At 51.2% G+C, this 20,843-nt stretch overlaps 1 protein-coding gene across 1 annotated transcript in view; it reads right to left on the reverse strand.

Annotated features, from left to right (window-relative positions):
- The window catches only part of BSN (bassoon presynaptic cytomatrix protein), an 89,310-nt gene that overhangs the window by 19,451 nt on the left and 49,016 nt on the right, over positions 1 to 20,843 (reverse strand). Inside the window, exons 3-4 of the mRNA XM_058678663.1 lie at positions 7,165 to 8,049; positions 387 to 833 (exon numbers count right to left, since the gene is read on the reverse strand). Of these exons, the coding sequence (XP_058534646.1) occupies positions 387 to 833; positions 7,165 to 8,049 (1,332 nt within the window). The remainder of the gene's footprint in view (positions 1 to 386; positions 834 to 7,164; positions 8,050 to 20,843) is intronic.

A 20,843-nucleotide genomic window follows, 5' to 3' on the forward strand; every position in this document is an offset into this window, starting at 1 on the left:
CCCTGTCAATCCCAGGGCTCTGGGGAAGGGCCTCCCCATCTTCCAAGGGTCTAGGGCCCACCACCCAGCCCATGTCCCTGTCCGTAGATGACTTACAGCTTCCATGGCAAGCCTCAAGCAGCATTAGATTCGAAGAGAAACTTTACTAGAACAAAGGGTGTCAAAACTCAACAAAGCATCCAGCAAGGTGTCAGATGCAGGGCCACTCTCCATTTCAGAGCCTCCAGGCTTGCCAGGGCTTCATTTTCACTTTCCCTTTGCTGGGACATCCCTGTCCTCCTCCATGTCTCCTGACCCAGCTGACATCCCTGGTCCCCCAGGGAGGCAAGCTTCTCCCGAGACCATCCCCTCAGGGAGCTAGGGCTCATGAGAGTGAAGGGACTGACCTCTGCTTCCCCACCCTTGGGGGCTTCTGGAACTGCCTTGGCGACGGGGGTGGCAGGTTCATTCCTCCTCACCCCACTCTTGACTTTAGGCGTCCCGGTGGGCGGGGTTGCTTCTGGTGGCGGCTTCGGCACAGTCGTAGCTTTTGCTGGGGCTCCTGGCTTCTTTTCCTGGGCACTGCTTGGGGTCTTGCTGGGTTCAGAAGCTCTGGGGGGCTTGGCCTGGGGGCTGGCCTTGGTGGGCTGGGGGCTGGCCTTGGCAGGCAGTGGGCCAGATGGTTGGGTGGGCCCCTGTGGCCCCTTCTGCTTCAGAGGGGATGCTCCAGGAGCACGGTGAGGGGCTCCCACAGGGGGCTGTGATGAGGTGGACAGCGGCATGGGCGTCGGCTCTCCCAGGCTGCCCTCGAGCAGCCGCTTAGTTTGGCAGTTCAGACAGAGCCACTCTGTTTTCTGTAAGCAAATGGAAGAGGGAGCTGATGAAAATCACAAACACACTGAGGTACTTCAGAGTATTTCCATGAGTCCTTCTGGAAACTTAAGGAAGAAAAACAGGGAGCCTGAAGACAAACATACACAGGGTCAAAATGAAAATAACAAACTGAATAAGAAGGGTCCCTTCCTTACACCCCCCCTTCCCTAAAACTCTTCACCTGGCCAGAGGAGAATAACCACAGGGGCGGGAGGCTACAAGCAATACAGAGGAAGTTGGGGTGCACCCTCAGGGAGTGAACCACTCTTTGGGGACTGGCAATGGGGTCCAGCTGCTGAGCTCAGCGGCAGAATAGGAATGGCAGGGCTTTCCCCAGCCTCCTAGCTCTCAGATCTGACATCTTCCTCTATACCATTGCCCAAACAAAGGCTGTGCTGGGCAAGGGATGCTGGCCAGGACAAACTTTGCTTGTGGGCAGGGCTGAGCAGTCCTCTCCGCTCACATTCCTTAGCCAAGGCTAATTAAGACCCTCGTGCAGAAGCTTCCTCCTGCCCCTGGGACTCTGGAATGCTCCTCAGACCACAGGTGTGTGGCAGGGTACCCTTGGCCAGGGGCTCTGCTGCTTTCAGAGCTGGATAGGGATTAAAGTCTGGGTGCTTAGTCCAACACTGTTAGTGCTGATCATCCTGCTTCAGGTCCAGCCACAGGTAGGTCATTACAAGTATGACCTAAGTATCAATCCCTACTGAAGACCACAAGTCAGACCACTAGAATACCACAAGTCAGGTCTAAGTGCCTCAGCCCTGGCTGCCTATGTGGGCAGCCCTGAGTCCCATGGGAGTGATTTCTGCAGGTCTCAGGCTGATGGGGGCAGGTTTCCTGGGAGCCTCAGTTAGAAAGAGGATGTGAGGATGTGCCCTGCTCTGACCCAGGAAGCAGGTGAGGAGTGAGGATTAGTGCAGTCCAGAGCAGGGCCTCATTGACACCTGTGCCCGGGCTTACCCTGTGGGGACACTGCTGTTCCTTCTGGGTCCCTAGACTCTCAGGCTCTTGCCAGCAACCTTGTCAAAGGGATGGGCCATTATAAGAACCACAGGGTCAGGTCCAGTGTGGCATGGCCTTAGTGGCTAAAGTCCTCGCCTTGCATGCGCCAGAATCCCATATAGGCGTTGGTTCTAATCCGGGCAGTCCTGCTTCCCATCCAGCTCTCTGCTTGTGGCCTGGGAAAGCAGTCGAGGACCATGGCCCAAAGCCTTTGGATGCTGCACCCATGTGGGAGACCCGGAAGAGGTTCCTGGTTCCTGGCTTTGGATTGGCGCGCACCAGCCGTTGCGGTCACTTGGGGAGTAAATCATCAGATGGAAGATCTTCCTCTCTGTCTCTCCTCCTCTATGTATATCTGACTTTGCAATAAAAATAAATAAATCTTTAAAAAAAAAAAGAGTTCTGGAGATGAGCAACAGCCATTTCCAAGCCTCAGCATCAGCTTCATTGGGTGGGAAGCTGGGCCCACACTGAGGGCGAGGCCAAGGCAGTGCTGCCCTGACTCCTCTTTAGGTGCCTGTGCACAGTTATCCTAGATCGGGCTTCTTGAAGGTGTTACCACTACTCAGTAACACTGCTCACTGTTACCATCTTTGGCCTGCAGACCCCTTCCCAGAAGCAACAATCAAAATAAAGCAACGGCACCCTGCAGGGTGGTCTGGTTGGAGAAGGCAGACTCAATGCCACATGCTCAGAGCCAGCCCTGAAGAGGCCCAGGCCAGAGTACAGCATGTTGCTGCAGTCACTGCTCCCTCTCACCCTTATTCATGGAGACAGCCGGCCTGCAGAAGGAGTGGCCCAGCCAGCCTCCTTGTGCCTGGCTCTGCTATAAAAGGCAGCAGGGAAGGGAGGGCAGTGAGAAGGAGGTGGGAAATAAGCTAAAAATAAACACTTGACTTGGCTCCTGGAAGTCAGGGGAGCATACATGGTATCTGGGCCAGCAAGGGAAGACCTGGCCCAGGCTTGGGGCTTCTGGGGCATGGGATGGTGACAGGCAGCCCAAGTGGAATGCCTGTCCAGCCGCTGAGGTCCCAGTGCCTTAATTCATTCCACTTTTATCTACACCCCAGTGAGCTCCCCACCCTAACCCCATTATGCATTCCCTTGTTTGTTTTTTTAAATTTTTTTTAAGATTTATTTATTTTATTACAAAGTCAGATATACAGAGAAGAGAACAGACAGGGAGGAAGATCTTCCATCTGATGATTCACTCCCCAAGTGAGCCGCAACGGCCAGTGCGCGCCGATCCGATGCCGGGAACCAGGAACCTCTTCCAGGTCTCCCACGTGGGTGCAGGGTCCCAATGCATTGGGCCGTCCTCCACTGCTTTCCCAGGCCACAGACAGGGAGCTGGATGGGCATTCCCTTGTTTGTGCACTCAGTTTTCCAGGGCAGAAGCTATTCCATGTGCACACTCTGTCACACTCCCCCTCACTCAGTCTCAGCTCTCCCCAGCCCTGGGAAAACTGCCTTTTGCTTGGCCCCTTTCACAATTGGGCAGGGAGAGTCCTTGGAGGGGCTCTGATGGCCACTTCTGCCTTGCTGCCCTCAAACTGGTTCCCTTCCAGGGGCAGGAGGGCAGCATTCCCCAAGAACAATCAGCACCTGAAGGTGGGACAGACAGGGGTGCACACCACCAGATGGAGCTCTGTGGTCCAGGGTATTGTTATTTAAGAAGTGAACTGACTGTGAAGTCCGAGGGGCAGCCAACAGGTGTTAGAGACCTGCTGCTTCCTGGGTCCACTGGCCAGCGTGCTTTGTGGGCCAGTATAGCCCTGGGGACTGGGCAGGATGTTGGGCAGACTCTCTGCTATGTCTGTTGCAAGGGCTCATGGGCTCAGGGCGTAAGTACCTCACCTAGCTCCCACAGAAGCTTATGCGGGATGACCTCTGTTCCCATTCCGTAGGGAGGAGCCGGGGTACCCTGAGATCGCACACCCCTGTGACAGATCAGGAGCACCGGCAGCTGCTGGCCTCTTGTCTGATGCCCTATCGCAGCCCTTGCTCTGAAAAATCCATTTCAGCCCCTGTATCACAGGTACCAGACCCTGTGCCTAGGGAGGCCTGACTTCTCAAAGGTAGAATTGCTGCACATTAGAATAAATAAAAAAGAAGAAAATAAAATAAAATAAGAAACTGGCAGTGTTATTGTAACAGATCCAATTTCACTAATTTCTTTACAAGCTCTACTTTGAACTGAAAGCCAATTAAAAATTAAGCCAGAGGATGCTATTATCCTTCAAAAAGATTAATAGGTTAAAAAGATTGGAATCAACAACTCTTAATTATGAAATGACTCACTAAATAGCAGTATGGTTACTTTCTTTCTTTTTTTTTTTTTAAAGATTTTATTATTATTGGAAAGCCGGATATACAGAGAGGAGGAGAGACAGAGAGGAAGATCTTCCATCCAATGTTTCACTCCCCAAGTGAGCCGCAACGGGCCGGTGCTGCGCCAATCCGAAGCCGGGATCCAGGAACCTCTTCCGGGTCTCTCACGTGGGTGCAGGGTCCCAAAGCCTTGGGCCGTCCTCAACTGCTTTCCCAGGTCACAAGCAGAGAGCTGGATGGGAAGTGGAGCTGCCGGGATTAGAACCGGAGCCCATATGGGATCCTGGGGCTTTCAAGGTGAGGACTTTAGCCGCCAGGCCACGCCGCCAGGCCCGGTATGGTTACTTTCAAAGGGAACAGGCTCTGGTTGTGTTGCCACCTATGCTACACACTGTGGGCTCCCTGTCTAGGGAGGAAGAAAAAGGTTCTCAGAGACGTTGAGGGACATTCCAATCACTGGTCTTGACAGTCAGCTCTGCCCTCAGGGGAAGCTCTGGGAGACAAGACCCATAGGACTGTGAGGGGACAGGGAGGCTCCTCTGGTATGTCCCTGCCTTGGGTTCCCAGCCTGCCTTGTGCTGCTGTGCACAGTGACTCTGCAGTCACTCTGAGCCTCACATTCTGGCTTTGGCCAAGGCAGGTGCTGGAAGAGGTGGTCATTAGAAACCAGAAGCTTCTAGCTAAGGACAGGGGAAGCACAAAGTGGCCATTCACTGAGGGGCGATCAAAGATGGCCATGACCTGCTCAATGGTTCAGTGAGGAATAGTGAAGCTGGGGTCAGGATACAGTGAATACCAGCCTGTCCTCACCAGCCCTGCAATGTGAAGCCAGGAGAAAGTTTTTCTTACTGTGTCAGGGAGGACAAGGGCTGTGGTCCCAGGGTGGAGAGGAGAAGCCAGTCACAGGCTCCTGATGGTGGGGGCTGCCAAGTGGATGCAGTCCATGGAGAGGCAGAAGCTAGAGGACCCAGGAAAGCCAGAACCAAGCAGCTAATGACAGGCTTGGAGCAGAACCCAGACACATCATCTGGGGTCAGCATGTGACAGAGCTGCTTGTGCTTGGCCTAATTCAGCACTGCCAGGGTTGGCCTGGGGCCGCCATAGGGAGCTGTCAGGAATACTTACACTCCTGGACAGAGGCAGATCTCTGCATATTTTGCTCAGTGAGGAAATGTAGGCTGAGCGGTCTCTCAGGGACAAGGATCTTCCCATCCAGGCTGGCCCAGGAGTCCACTGGGCCTCCTGATCCCTCACGGTCAAAGCACCCCTCTCAACCAGTGGTGAACTTGTGCCTGGAAGTCTCTGGGTAGAAGAGCCAGTTGGGGGTTCCATGACCCTGAGGTGACCTGGATTAGTGCATACCCCCACTGCCCAGACAGCCAGGCAAGCTGTCCTCCCATGAGTCACTGGGCCTAGAACTTACGAAAGTGACAGTGTGGATGGAATTGGAGGGCCACATGGATGTCACATAGGAATCCCTTGTCTTACTCAGTGATAACACCACGCATGTTGGAAAATACACCCTGTAGGGCCTGGTGTGATAGAGTAGTGGTTAAAGTCCTCGCCTTGAACACGTCAATATCCCATATGGGCACCGGTTCTAATCCGGGCAGCCCTGTTTCCCATCCAGCTCTGTTTGTGGCCTGGGAAAGCAGTCGAGGATGGACCAAGGCCTTGGGACCCTACACCCGCGTGGGAGACCTGTAAGAGCTCCTCCCTCCTGGCTTTGGATTGGCTCAGCTCCAGTCGTTACGATCACTTGGGGAGTGAACCATCGGACGAAAGATCTTCCTCTCTGTCTCTCCTTCTCTCTGTACATCTGCCTTTCCAATAAAAATAAGCAAATCTTAAAAAAGAAAAGACACCATGTAGTGGTCAAAGGCAAATTCCTAGTCACACTAGGAATAGCTCCCATGAAGGTCTGCCCCAAGGAAAATGAGAACAGTGTAGTGCAGAGACCATGATGACATCATGCTCTCCTCTCTTGTTTCATTTTGGACCAGCGGTGTTTTATGTGCCACACACCCCTGCGCCACCATGCATGGCTCAGCCCACAAGCCCATAGGGCTCAGGTAGCTACCTAAGTGCAGGAGGTAGGGGCCTTGGCCTGACCATCTCCTAACGTGACATAGGAGGGAAACCCACCTACCTACACCAGGAAGAGTCAATTCCAGCCCCCAGGAGCACTCTAAGGGCAAGACATCCCTGGCTATGCCCAGTAGCCATGGAGTGATCTTGGGTGTGGGAGAGTAAGTAAGGAGTTTAGGGGAGTACATCTGTGCCAGGGCACCTCTACATTTCAAGCCTCCCTGACTGGACACAAACCTCAAGCAAACAGAAGGCTGATGCTGTGCCTCTGCTTCCTTCCACCTGGCTCTGCAAAGAGTGGCAGAGAGAACTGTGCCAACCCAGCTCTCCCTCAAACCTGCCTTAGGGAAGAGAAGCACTTCTGAGCACCTCCACAAGCAGCCACAGCAGCTGGAAATGGGAGGGTCAGCTCAGGGCTTCCTGAGTCCAGCTACATCTGGGAGCAGACCCTGGGCACTGTCCAGTCAAAGACAGTGGGCACCCCATCCCCACCCACCATAAACTCAGGTCTCCAAGTAGAAAGACCGGTGTGTGTGAGGCATGGATAGACAGGAGCCCACAGCACCCTTGTACACTGTCTGTTGGAAGTAGTCTTGGGCTTGGCAGCGTGGCCTAGTGGCTAAGGTCCTTGCCTTGATCCCATATGGCTGCTGGTTCTAATCCCGGCAGCTCCACTTCCTCTCTAGCTCTCCTCCTCTCAGTATATCTGACTTTGTAATAAAAATAAAATAAATCTTTAAAAAAAAACCTGTAAAAAAAAAAAAGAAGTAGTCTTGTGCCTGCTGCAGACCCAGCACTTGACAGCCCTTTTTGCTTCCTGTGTCCCCCCAACACTCTAGGCTCTAGCCCCTTACCAATTTAGGGAAACATGCTTGGTCCAGCTCTTACCTCCACCAGGTGGGGTGTTGGGTTGAAGCCACACAGGTTGCACACCTGGAGCTTGCAGGTGGTGCAGGTGTTATAGTTGGCTGGGCCCTTGCTGCCCATGTTGAGCTCCGCTTGGCACAGTGGGCAGATAGCCCTTTCCTTCAGCGTGGTCTTTGGCTTGGCAGTAGCCTTGGATGCTGCCTGGTGTTCTGCTCTGCCATGTTTTGGACTAGTTGTTCCTTCAGTTTTTGCCAAGGCTCCAGGCCCTGACCCAGGGCCTGTCCTAGCCCCAGGCTCAGTTTTGGCTGCAGGTGCTGGTCCAGGCCCAGGTCCTGAGCCTGGAGGTCTTGGACCAGCCTCCTTGCTGGCATCGCTGAAGACGATCTTGGGTGGACCCTTACTGGGGGCAGGCTGGCCCTGGGGCTCAGCCTCAGGCTGCACAGACATGAGGGTGCTTGCCTGAGTTAGCAGTGAAGCACCAAGGCCAAAGAGCTTCCCAGTGAGGCCCTCTTGAGTCGGCTCGGCAGCACCAGCCCCAGAGGGTGCTGCGGTGGCACTTTTTGCTGGGGCCTCTCCTGGAGGTGGCCTGGGCTCAGCTGTGGAAGGCTTGGTGGGGAGGGAGGGCTGAGGAGATGCTCTCCCCATCTCTGGAGGGGCAGCTGCTGGGGCAGGCCCCGGCACTGAGGTGGCCCTGGCTGTCTCAGCCTGGCGGGGTACAGGCTGTGGTCCCCCTGGGCCTCGAGATCTCTCTTGTTCTGGCTTCCCCAGGGGCTGTTTGGCTGGGGAGTGGGCAGGAGACAAGGCTGGGGAGTGCAGCTGCTGCTGGCTTTTGGAGCGAGGCGCAGTGGTCATGTCCATTCCCAGAGCCCTCTGCATTTGACAGTTCAGACAGAGCCATTCCTTCACCTGAGGAGAGAAGCATCAGTTAGCAGGGTGGCCATGCCAAGTGGTGCTCATGGTCCAGGACAGTACAGGCCCCACAGTAGCCAGGGCTGGTTTCTGGCTCAGGCAGGAGTACCAAGCCCCCTGCTCAGGTGTTTTTTTAGGGTGCCATGGGGTGGGGCAGTTGGCACCTGGGCCAGAGCACAGGTGGTCCTACACTCCTTAACCACCCCCAACACGCAGCCTGCTACCTGCTGGACCCTCCTGCTTGAGAATCCTCCCTACCCAGTGGGGTCACCCAAGATCTGGACATGTGATTCCCTCTCTCCAGTCCACGCTACTGACTTCTAGGCTGGATGGCCTAAGAAGGCTCCTGACACTTTCCCATTCTGGCCATTTTTAGTTTTAAAGATTTATTAATTTTTACTTGAAACACAATGAGGGCTCAGCACAATGGCTCAGTGGCTAAATTCTCACCTTGTAAGTGGTGGGATCCCAAACAGGCACTGGTTTGAGTACCAGCTGTTCCACTTCCCTTCCAGCTCCATGCTTGTAGCCTGGGAAAGCAGTAGAGGATGGCCCAAAGACTTGGGACCCTTCACCCACGTGGGAGACCTAGAGGAAGTTCCTAACTTTGGATCGGCTCAGCTCTGGCTATTGCGAGCCACTTGGAGAGTGAACCAGTGGATGGAAAATCTTTTTCTCTGTCTTTCCTCTCTGTAAATTTGATCTGCCTTTCCAATAAAAATAAGCAGATAATTTTATAAAAATAAAGAAAAAAGTAACAGAGAGAGAAAGAGAGGGAGAGAGGTGAGACCCTCTATTCCCAAATGGTTCTATCCCACATGCCTGCAATTGTCAGAGCTGTGCCATCCAAGTTTGCTGCATGGGACACAGACATACAAGTACTTGGGCCTGGGATGTGCACTATCAAGGAACTGTATCCAAAGCATGGAGTAGCTGGGACTCAAACTGGTACTCTGATACAGGATACATACAGGATGTGCGCATCTCAAGCAGGGGCTTACTAGCCTTCAGAGCCACAACACTGGCCCAAGAGCATTCTTCAAAACATGTAAACCAGGTAGGAAGGCCTGGGCCTAGAGCAATGTCTGGCTTAGTTAAGTGGCCAATAAACATTGCAGAATGAGGAGGTAAAGATGAACAGGTGGAAGAAGGAGGCACAGAAGATAAAATGAAACCACAGGTTCTATCCTGGAGAAGCCGAGACTCCAGCTGAAAAGACAATATATGAACCAAAAAGTTACAGAATGTAGAACAGAATAATGTGATCGAAGTGGCTGGTGTGAGCAGAGTGAAATAAGTCTTTGTACCCCCTAAAGGAATATATATATATATATTACAGAAGATTGGATAATTTCTGTTTCCAGAACAAATAAGACACATGCAGCCATTCACTGGTAAATGTGTTGTTTTCCTCTGCCATCAGCCCTGTACAGGGATGGGAATGGGGCCTTACCCACTTGGCCAACAAGAGACTGCCAAGCCTTGCTGCAGCAAGAAGAGGAGGCCTTTTTTTCTTTGGATTTCTAGACAGAAAGATGACCAGCAACCGTCTTTTCGAACATGCAGAGAAATGCTAAGAAGGAACTCAATCAACAGTTGGAAGTGCAGCCAAGAAGAAGATAATTTGATTCTATGGATAAAATTATGCCTTAGTCTACCCTTTTCTAATTACATGAGCCAATAATATTTTTTTCCTCTAACAACTCACATATAAATTACAGCATATCACTTATAATTGCATCACATTTGAAGATTTATTCATTTTTACTTGAAAGGTAGAGTGACAGAAAGAGGGAGTGACCACGGCCCCAGGAGCCACCCAGCCTTCCCTTCTCATTGGTCTCTTTCCTCTCTCCTTGGTTTTTTCAGCCCAGACACACAGGGCCTCCTATGTGTCTGATGGGCCAAGTGGAGCTCTGAGCTCAGTTTTGCACCAGGGCTGTTGTACTCACATTCCCTCTCTCCCTTGGCTTGCTTTATTGTGTAGATATCACTTCTCTCCTAAGTGCCTCCATGGACCACATTGTGACTCCGCCCACTCTCCCCTTGACCTTACACATCGTTACCCAGCTCATTTTCCTCCAAAGGCTTACTTCATCCCAAGGGACTCACCAGGAGTCCCTTGTGCCCTGCAGAGCCTGGGATCTCTTGTGGACAGGGCATTCACTGGGAGTTCCAAGTGGTGTATGGTGGGCAGCAGGCCTCACCCCAGAGAGGCTTGCCTGGGAGATGCATCCTGATGATGCAGTGATGCAGACACTACTTCCTCCAGGCTGAAGCTACCACAGCAGGTGCTGTGATGAGGAGGTTCTTCTCCTAAAGCCAGAGCTGAGGCCTGCAGCCCTGGTGTTGCCCTGTCAGGGGCTCTGAATCCCCCTGGGGGTGGGAGGCATTCACTACCAGGAAATGATCCAGGCTCACCGTGGGGGCAGAAGGACCTTTTGAGGACCTTTGGGCCTCCAGCCCTGTTCTTTGTCACAGGGCCCCGGACTGCACTGTAGTTGCTATATCCTGAGCTGAGACTGAGAAGGGGGAGTCTGGGAAGTAAGTTTCCATTTCCTGGGACTGGAGGGACCCTCCCTGGGGTTGTAGACAGGACTGAACAAAAGCATGTGCTCTAACTCCTAACCTCATCACTAGAACATTCCTCCTGGCAGCCCTCATCTCCCAGGCTGTCACAGGCGCCTCACCTAAAATAGAACCTCTTCAAAACAGAAATGCCTTCTGTGACTCATCGCCCAGATGGGCACAGCTATTTCCATCCAGCTTCTTCAACAGTGAGGAGCCTGGACCACACCCTGACCCAACCCTTCCCAGGCAGGACACAGGCTGAGGAGGTTCTAAACCAGCACAAACCAGGTCTCCAAAAGCATGCAGGAGAGACCCAAACCTTCCTTTCTCTTGCTGCTACCAGGTCCCTACCCTCATGCTAGGGGTATGGAGGCTGCACACTGGAAAGTGGCAGGATAATGGGCTGGGCACACACCAATAGTCCTGTGGCCGACTGCTCTGGCCTTGGAACTAGCAGCAGTTGCTCAGTAGTTCCCCAGGCATTGTCCTAGCTGGCTGCCCACAGAAGGACTGGCCTACTGGTGTGGAAGAACATCTCTCCTAGGGTCCTGCTGGCCTGACTGGGCTCTTGGCAAGGAGGTACTCAGTCATTAAGAGCCAAAGGCACAGCAGAGCTGACCTGAGCTGGACGGCTCCACCAGAAACCAGGTTTATTAAGCTCACCCTTCTTGTCGGCAAGAAAGACCATCCTGCCATCTCTGAGGGCTGGCCAGAACCTCCCTGGATGCTCATATGGGCCAATCCAGCGGGGCCCTGGGTGGAGGTAAAGATGGGAAGGCTCTGCAGGGTCAGGAGATGGTTTGGGAAGCAGAGGAAGCAGAAGCTTGGACAAGAGATTGGTTTCCCACAGGGAGCCACTGCCACTTTGCCAGGAACCTGCAGGGAAGCTGGAGAGGCAGGGCCCCTGGGCTCTGGGGTGCTGAGGACTTTCCCTGAGAAGAGTTTTTTCTGCTTGTCCCCTTTCCCAGACCGTTTAGAGCAGAGAAGGGCAGGAAAGACGGCACTGTTCAACACCAGTCCACCGTGCTGCGCATCAGCTGAATGAGCAGCCACAAGTGGCCCACTGTGTCTACCCCCTGACGGTGGTCTCGCTAGCTCTGGCACTTTCGGCTGCTCCCAAGGCAGATCCTGACTCACCGTCAGCCCTGTGGCTGTCAGGACACAAGACCGGGCCCCGGCAGCAGTGAGCTCTAACCCTAACCCTCCCTCAGCCTCCCACCTTCAAGGAAGAGAGTGCCTGTGGACATCACTTAAGCTTCCTTTCTGTGGAACCAAGCAGCCTGCCTCTGAGCCGCAGCCCTGCCTGGGAGAGCAGGCATTCAGTGTGTCTGATCACTCACCAATGACATCATGCCTCACATCATGTTTGTTCATGCTTTCCATTTTGGTACAAATTGCAACATTACAGAGACAGCTCATAAAGGAGCCCTCCCTGCTGGTGCCAAATCCAGAGATTCCTGAGGGAACCATTGGCCTGTGTGCTCCCCCTGCCTTTCTGGGCTGTGAGTCATTGGCCAGCCCTCAGCAGGAGGAGCCCATGGACAAGGGCAGATCACAAGGAAGGAGTCAGGGTTGGCCCAAGCCCTCCTACTCCAACGCCAATGGACATAACCTAATGGAGTACCTAATCCACTCGACACTTGGCCGCCTTGCGTCTGCCTGCAGTTGGTTTGAACTGTCAGCTGGCTGAACTCCGGCTCAGAGTCCTGAAGTGCATAGGCACACTGACCCAGAGCTGGCTCAGTCAGATATGGCCCACAGGGAAAGTCTGTGCCAATAATTCAGGTCAGGGCCTTGAGGTAGACCATGGGTATCTGCCCAGCATCTTAGGCCAGGATACTGGGGATGGAGTCTAATCACTCCTTGAGGCTGGAAGGCCTTTTTGACCTGGAGCTTTATGAGAGTGGCATCATGGTCAGTCATGGACCCCTTAGCTTCTCCCATGCTGCTCTGCCTCCCTAACCTCATGGATGTCTACTGTGCCCTATAATGCACTCTGTCCACCATCAGTCAACTCCTCTGCACTCTCCCTAACACACTCCAGCAGATGGAAGATCTCACTTTTGGTGATATTGGCAGTAATTCAGAACTGTTGAACTATCGAAACCTCTCGAGTAGGACCCTCAGAGTATGCCTCATATCAGGGACCCTGGGATGGTTGGGAGGCTGAGTGTGGCTTCTCCCCTTATCTCCCTCCTTCCCCAGATACAGGAAGGAAAAAAGAGAATGTGCAAATGGTGATCTCACCCACCTTCCTATAATCCTTGGCCCTTATCACCCTAATCAACTATGTAAAAATTATCAAAAATAAGAATTTTTTAAATGTAAAAAAAATACAGACACAAAGTATAAAAAAGACAATCAAGTTTTCCATGAACTTTTTAAAACTCCCTCACATAATGCATACACACATATATGTGCTATGCATGTGTTAAAATAAACATGTGGCTCAATAGGCTAATCCACCTGTTAGCGTCAGCATCCCACATAGGTGCTGGTTCATGTCCTGGCTCCATTTCTGATCCAACTCTTTGCTTATGGCCTGGAACAGCAGTGGAGGATGGCTTCAGTCCTTAGGACCCTGCACGCATGTGGGAGACCTGGAAGAAGCTCCTGGCTCCTGGCTTTGGATCAGCTCAGCTCTGGCCATTACAGCCCATAGGGAGTGGGCCAGGGGGTGCCTAAGAGGAGCCCAAGAACCAAGGCAAAGAGCAGTTCAGACGAGGCCAGGTTACAGTACCCACTGGTATATGTGTGGCTCAGGTCTAGAGGTGGGTCTGCCTGGGCCAGTTCATAACACCCACCAGTAGACCTGAGAATGAGGATGAAATGCAGGACAGGATGGGTCAGGCCTAGTAGCCCTGCCTGGGAGGTAAAGGCCAGTTTGTATTATGCCAAGACTGGGGACTGGCTGGGCCAGGTCAGGCAGCAGCACCTGCCAGGGCTGCCTGGAACAGGGAACAGGCTGGGCCAGGCTACAGCACCTGCTGGCAAATGCTGAGGTCAGATGGGCTATGCCAGACTGGGGCACAGTACCCATTAGCCCTTGCAAGACCTGAGAGGTAGGTGTGTGCAAGTCCAGTATTGGGAAGCCATGAGAACTCCCATGCTGGGCCACTGCTCCTGCTGGTGAATGTGAGAGCTGGGACTAGGAATAGATCAGGTTGGGCAAGGCTATAACACCTGTTGGACTGCAAGTGAACTGGATTAGGGGGAGAGCCAGGCTGGGCTAATCAATTGTATCCACTGGTACAGACATGAGTCGGAGTAAGGGCAGGTGGTTTGGGCTTTGCTGCAGCATTAGCTGGCAGGTGCTGGGAACAGGGGCAAGTCCTGTTGAGCTTGACTGTAGAACCACCTGGAAAGTGAAAGCTCCAGGACTGGGAGTAGGGAAACTGTGGGCACCTCTCTAACGGGCCACAACTCCCATTGGTTAGTGTGAGAACCAGGACTGGGGACAGGCCTGGCTACACAAATGGAGACACCTGATGTCATGAGTATGGGCTGGAGGGTGAAATTGGTTGGGTTAAATTTGGTTTCAAAATACAATAATGTATATGAGATCTGAATGGGATGTGGGACAGACTGGACCAGTTCACTGCACATACTGGAAGGCACAGAAACCAGGGCTGGGAGCCGGTCCAGTGGTGGTTATTAGGGCTGGCCCACAGCACCCATTAATTTGCACAGAGGAAGTAGAGTAAGGAGGGCAGAACAAATTGATCAAGTACTCCAGCGAAACTTGACAGCGAATCTCTGGGCGAATGGAGATTCTGAGGTGAACTATGTCAGCCAATTGACCTTGGAAAGATTTCTTCATCCTTGGATTTGCAAGATCAACAGCATTTCAGAACTATCAAAACCAGTTGAGCAGAACTCTTGGAGCATGCACCACATCAGCAACTCTGAGATGACACTAGGTAGCCATTTCCCATACCCGGGTACTGAGGCAGCTGGGAGGTTGGCTGTGGTTTTTTCCCTTGTCTCTCCCCCACACCCAGATACAGGAAGAAGAAAAACAAAAATGTATAAATAATGTCTCGCCCACTTTCCCCTGATTGTCAACCCTTCCCACCCTGATCAACTATGTAAACATCATCAAAAATAAAATTAAAACAAACACAATTTTCCACGTTAGCCATTTTGAGAGTTCAAATTATAAAATAAATAATGTGCACCCATCACTACTATCCACTTCCATAATTCTGTCTGTCTTGTAAAAGTAGAACTCTGGGGCGCAGCATGATAGCCTAGTGGCTAAAGTCCTCACCTTACATCTGTTGGGATTCCATATGGATGCTGGTTCTAATCCCAGCTGCTCCACTTCCCATCAGCAACTTGCGTGTGGCCTGGGAAAGCAGTCTAGGACAGCCCAAAGCCTTGGGACTGTGCACCTGTGTGGGAGACCTGGAAGAAGTTCCTGGATCCTGGCTTCGGATTGGCATAGCACCGGCCATTGCGCTCTCTTGGGGAGTGAATCATTGGATAGCAGATCTTCCTCTCTGTCTCTCCTTCTCTCTGTATATCTGACTTTGTGATAAAAATAAATAAATCTTAAAAAAAAGATTTATTTATTTTTATTGGAAGGTCAGATTTGCAAAGAGAGAGAGAGACAGAGAGATTTATTTATTTTTGTTGGAAGGTCAGATTTGCAAAGAGAGAGAGAGACAGAGAGATTTATTTATTTTTGTTGGAAGGTCAGATTTGCAAAGAGAGAGAGAGACAGAGAGAAGCATCTACCATCTTTTTTTTAAGATTTATTTATTTTTATCACAAAGTCAGATATACAGAGAGAAGGAGAGACAGAGAGGAAGATCTTCTATCCAATGATTCACTCCCCAAGAGAGCGCAATGGCCGGTGCTATGCCAATCCGAAGCCAGGATCCAGGAACTTCTTCCAGGTCTCCCACACAGGTGCACAGTCCCAAGGCTTTGGGCTGTCCTAGACTGCTTTCCCAGGCCACACGCAAGTTGCTGATGGGAAGTGGAGCAGCCGGGATTAGAACCGGCGTCCATATGGAATCCTGGCATGTTCAAGGTGAGGACTTTAGCCACTAGGCCATGCTCCCAGGCCCAAAAATAAATAAATCTTAAAAATAATGCAGGCCCGGCATGGTAGCGTAGTGGCTAAAGTCCTCACCTTGCATGTGCCAGGATCCCATATGGGCGCCAGTTCTAGTCCCGGCTGCTCCACTTGGGAAGTGAACAACGGATGTCTCTTCTTCTCTCTGCATATTTGCTTTTCCAGTAAAAATATTTTTTAAAAGGTGAAACTTTGAGCATAGAGACAATAATTCATCATGGTCCCCTCCTTTCAGCCCCTGCAAACTGTCATTGCACTTTGTGTCACTATGATTCTTGACTCCTCTGACGCCTCATGTACGTCCACTCGTACTCTATTTGTATCTTTGTGGGTGGTCTATTTAACTTGGCATAATGTCCTTAGGGTTCAGCCCTATTACAGTACATTTCAGAATTTCCTTTCTTTTAGAGGCTGAATATTATTCAGTAGCACATATATACTACATTTTGCTTATGTAGTTCATCTGTTAATGAGCATTTGGGTGACTTTGTTATTTTAGCTATTGTGATAACGCTGTTATGAACACAAGTGTGCAGATACCACCTCAAGATGCTGCTATCAATTTTTCTGGGTACACATCCATAAATGGAATTGCTGGATCATATGGTAGTTCTATTTTTAATTTTTTGAGCAACTGCCAAACTCTTTCACAGTAGCTACACCTTTATACATCCCCATCAACAATGTGAAGAATCCCAATTTCTCCTTGCCAGTGTTTATTGTTTTCTGGGTTATTGTGCTTTTGTTTTTCTTTTTAAAGATTTATTTATTTACTTATCTGAAAGGTAGCATGATAGAGAGAGAAAAGGAGCACTCTTTCATTTTCTGGTTCACTCCCCAAATGGCTCAGCCTGCCAGGCTGAGGCCAGGAACCAGAATTCCACCCAGTCACCTGTGTAGTGGCAGGAACCCAAGCCTTGGGCCATCACCTGCTGCCTCCCAGATACATTCACAGAGAACTGGACCAGAAGCAGAGGTGAGACTTGATTACAGATACTCTCAATGAGATGTGGGTATTCCAAGTAACAGCGTAAGCTGCCGTACCACACTGTCTGCCCCACTGGTTTTTCTTAAATGGTAGTCATCCTAATGAGATGAGGCAATAGCTCATTGTCATTTTGATCTGCATCAAGCAGTGATCAGTGATGTTGAGAATCTTTTATTGTGTTTACTGGTCATCAGCACATCTCCTTTGGAGAAATATCAATTCAGGTCCTTTGACCAATTTCGAATCAGATTGTTCTTTTGTTGTTGCTGTTATGAGTCGTGGGATTTCTATGTATGTTCTGTATATAAATTCCTCACTAAGTATATGATTTATAAATATTTTTTTCTATTCTGTTGGCTTTTTACTCTGTTGACAATATCTTTTGATGCAGAAAGCTTTTAAGAATTCATAAAGTCCAACTTGACTGTTTTCCTTTTTCTTTTGCATCACACTTTCGTCTAGCAATATTTTATCTGTGGCTCTTCTGATCCATTTTGAGTAAAGTTTTGTACATGGTCTAAGGGAAGGGTCTAACACCCAGTGTTCCCAGCACCATTTGTGCTGTTCCCAGTGAAAGGCCTTGGTACTCTTGTAAGAGCATCTGGCTATATCTGGACTCGCTAATATTTCACCGGGTCTGTGTCCATTCTTAAGTCAGTATCACACTGTTTTGACTACTGTAGCTTTGTAGTAAGTAATGAAGTCATGAGGAATGAGTACTCACCCAAGTTTTGTCCTTTTTTTCTTTGGTTAACTGGCCCTTGATATTCTTTCAGAGGGATGCTTTTAAAAGCACATCTGACTCCTTCCCACTCTTAGGATCCCAGCTTTGGGATCCTAATCACAGACCCGAGCAGAATCTGTGTGTCCTTTGGTTGTGGTTTATGGCATCCTAACACCCTGGACCTAGCTCCCCCGGGACCTTCCTGTGAACCAGCACAGCCCCTTAGGTCTCCTTTTGTCTCCTACCCAGCTCCAACCCATCCTTGGGCAGCCCAATATCCCCTTCTCACAGCAGCCCATAATAGCCTTGTTATAGTACCCTGCTCAGTCTGTTCAGCTCTGCCCTTGCTTGTGTGCTCACTCTGGAGGGGCTGCCCATTGCACCATTTGAGGCCACAGAGGGCTGAACACAGTGGCTGCTCCCCTGCCCTCTCTCTACCCTATGTGCTCACAGCAGTAACTGTCCCATCAGAAGGACTCAAGGAGGCCTTAGGGGAAAGGATGGAGGAAGGGAGATCATTCTCCAATTAAGTGGAACAAGCAGTCCTGTTCAGGCCAACAGATAGGCAAAAAAAAAAAAAAAGGAACAGCAAAACCTACACATCACCAGCCTCCCCCATCCCTGCTCTGAGCTTTCCCTGCACCCTGCGTCTGGCTTTCTCTCCTTCACTGCCCTTTCCTGCTTCTCCCCTCTTATACCTTCTTGCCCTTTTTGCCTTCCCATGCTATTTACTTATTTCTTTACCATCTTTATTCTCTTTGTATTCTTTTGCCTTCAACTATGAAAACAAGCATTTGAAGACTAAAATGTCCTATGTTCTGTTCTGAACTAACCTTGCGTTCACTGTTGGCCGACCCTCTTTCACGACTGAAAGGCGGAGCTCTCTGCCTGGGAGCTTAAGACATGAAACAGTCCATGCCCCAGTTCAGCTGTCCGCCTAGGCTCCTGCCTCCACCCTGCAGTCCAAACAAGTAGGTCAGATACCTTTTCTGCTGGGTCCTTCCTGGGAGCCTGTGCTAATGCATGGTAGGCTGTGCTAAGGTTGACTGTAGAACAGCAGACATTTCTCTGGTTTTAATTAATTAATTAGAGAGAGGGATACAGACAGTGAGTTGCTATCTGCTGATTCACTCCCCAAATGCCCACAATGGCCTTCACTGGGCCAGGCTGAAGCTGGGAGCCAGAAACTCAATCCAGATCTTTCTCATGGGTGACAGTAACTCTTCTACTTGAACCATCCATCCCTACTACTTTCCAGGGTCTGCATTAACAGGAAGCTGGAGTTGGGCACTGGAAATTCAATGAAGGCACGACAGTGTGAGAGTGAGCATCTTCACCTGTGTCTTAACCATCTGCCCTAGCAATTCTCTACTAACGTGTAGGCAGTTTCATTCAATGGGACTACTCAAAGGCCAACTGCCCAAGTACTAGACTCACAGATGATAAAGAATCCATTTTATGTGTAGAGGGGCACAGAAAGCACCTCCTCCTGGGCCCAGTAAGGAGGACACTATTGACTCCCCTCGGTGCACTGCGGGTCCCATGTCCTTCCAACACCTGCTCCTTCTTCTGCTCTGGCCCAGGCAGCAATGAGGCCAGGAGGAAGCAGGAGGAGTGGAGCAAGGCTGCATGCTGCAGCGGAGGGATCTGGGCTGAACTCACAGCACCACCCCCAAACCATCTGGTGCCCTGGCCCTTGCTGGAAAGGAGTGGGATGCAGGCAGAAGCATGGGAGGCATGGAGCCTTCCCACACCATCCACCCTGGGCAACTGTCTAGGCTCCAAGCTTGCCACTGGGTAGCAGGAGGAGGTGTGGTGGTTTAAGCAACCTTAGCTTGGTATCAGGAAAAGTCCAGGCCTTGGAGCGCAGGAGGGAAGACCATGTTCATCCTTTTGTAGTTTTCCTACAGGAGCTTCTCTGTGATTCCAACAAGAGCAGGGAAAGTGAGAGGCAGATGGGTGCCTGACCCGGAAGGCTGGAGATGGGGTAGCAGTCCTGCTGCTTCCTTCCTCTGGGGCAGAGGGTGGGCCTCCCACACACAGACTGCAGCATCCCTGGTGGCACCTTGGCAGGACTCAGCTGACGTGCCTGCGTCTGCCCTGCACTCACTAGGGGAAACCACTCTACAGGTATAGGAGTTTCAGGTGGGGTGTGCTGCCAGGACTTCCCTGAGAGGGGTGGGGGACCCCTGAGGGGCTAGCAGAAGCAGGTTGGGTGTGGTGTTCTACATACTCCCCAGCCCTGATGCTCTGAGATCTTTCCCCTACCCAGCAGGCTCATGCTCAGGCCCTGCCTCCTACTCCCAGCCAACTGGGTGTCTGACAGAGGCCTGACAGGGCAAGCTGGGCTACCTCCTGGTGGAGACATGTGGGCAGGACCAAATAGAAGCTGCTCAAAACTGGAGAGGTGGACAGACAGCCTGAGCATCAGTAAAACCTGGGCTCCTGCTCCCCCCTCACAAAAATCTGATGTCAAGGGAGCCTAAGGTCTTTTTTAAAACCCCACATGGGAGAAGAGGGAGCACTATTGTCTCACGCTCTCCTGATACTGGGCACTTCTGTACCAATTCATTATCAGAAGGAAGGTCTCTCGCGGGTGCAGAGACAGGCAGATAAAAAAGAAGAACACTTCTGTCTCATGTAATGGTTTTGGCAGCAGGTGAAACTGCTCACGTGCCCTGAGCTGCTGTGACTGCAGAACTCTGGGAGAAAGGGTCTGTACCAAGAAGCGTGGCTGGCATAGCCCCATTTGCTCAGAGCCAGCCTCAGCCTGGGCATACACATGGACTATGGATGGGTGGAATGGTGCTGAGAATCCCTGGGGGAGAGCTGGAGACAGATAAAGGCTCTGGGTTCACAGATCTTCTGGTCCAAAGGCTCCAGAATAAATGGAGCCTTTCTAAGACCCAGTCTTTCTGTTTGCACTCAATTCATTCCCCAGTTCTGCTGCAGTCTTAACGAGCTCCCCACACTCAAACCAAACAGAGCACATGTCCACGCCTTCTCCTGTCTGCCTAGCCTTGGTGCTAGAGAGGTGAGTACCACATGTGGGTGAGGGCTGAAACCCTTCAGCAACCTCAGGGCTCATGAAAGAAGCCCAAGTTTGCCAATCAAAAAATTTGTGATTTCCAGTCTCACGCACTGCTTCCAGCCACATGAGGCTGATGGTGCCACCTGCGTGGGATTCTTGTCTCCAGACCTGGTCTGCTGCTTCAACAGCACCAGGTAAAGTGCCAGGACCCTGACAGATGCTATGTGAGCACTTCCCACAGCACCACATTCTTCCTTTCCCTCTCCCTTCTGCTCTCATACCGCACAACAGTTACACCACAAGCCTGGGCAGCCAACTTGGCTTGGTTTACAAACCACTCCATGCATTTCTGCTTGGTCACACGTGCACCAAATTCATTTTTCATTTTTTTTTC

The sequence above is a fragment of the Ochotona princeps genome, chromosome 21 (genome assembly GCF_030435755.1).
Source record: "Ochotona princeps isolate mOchPri1 chromosome 21, mOchPri1.hap1, whole genome shotgun sequence".
Classification (NCBI taxonomy): Eukaryota; Metazoa; Chordata; class Mammalia; order Lagomorpha; family Ochotonidae; genus Ochotona; species Ochotona princeps.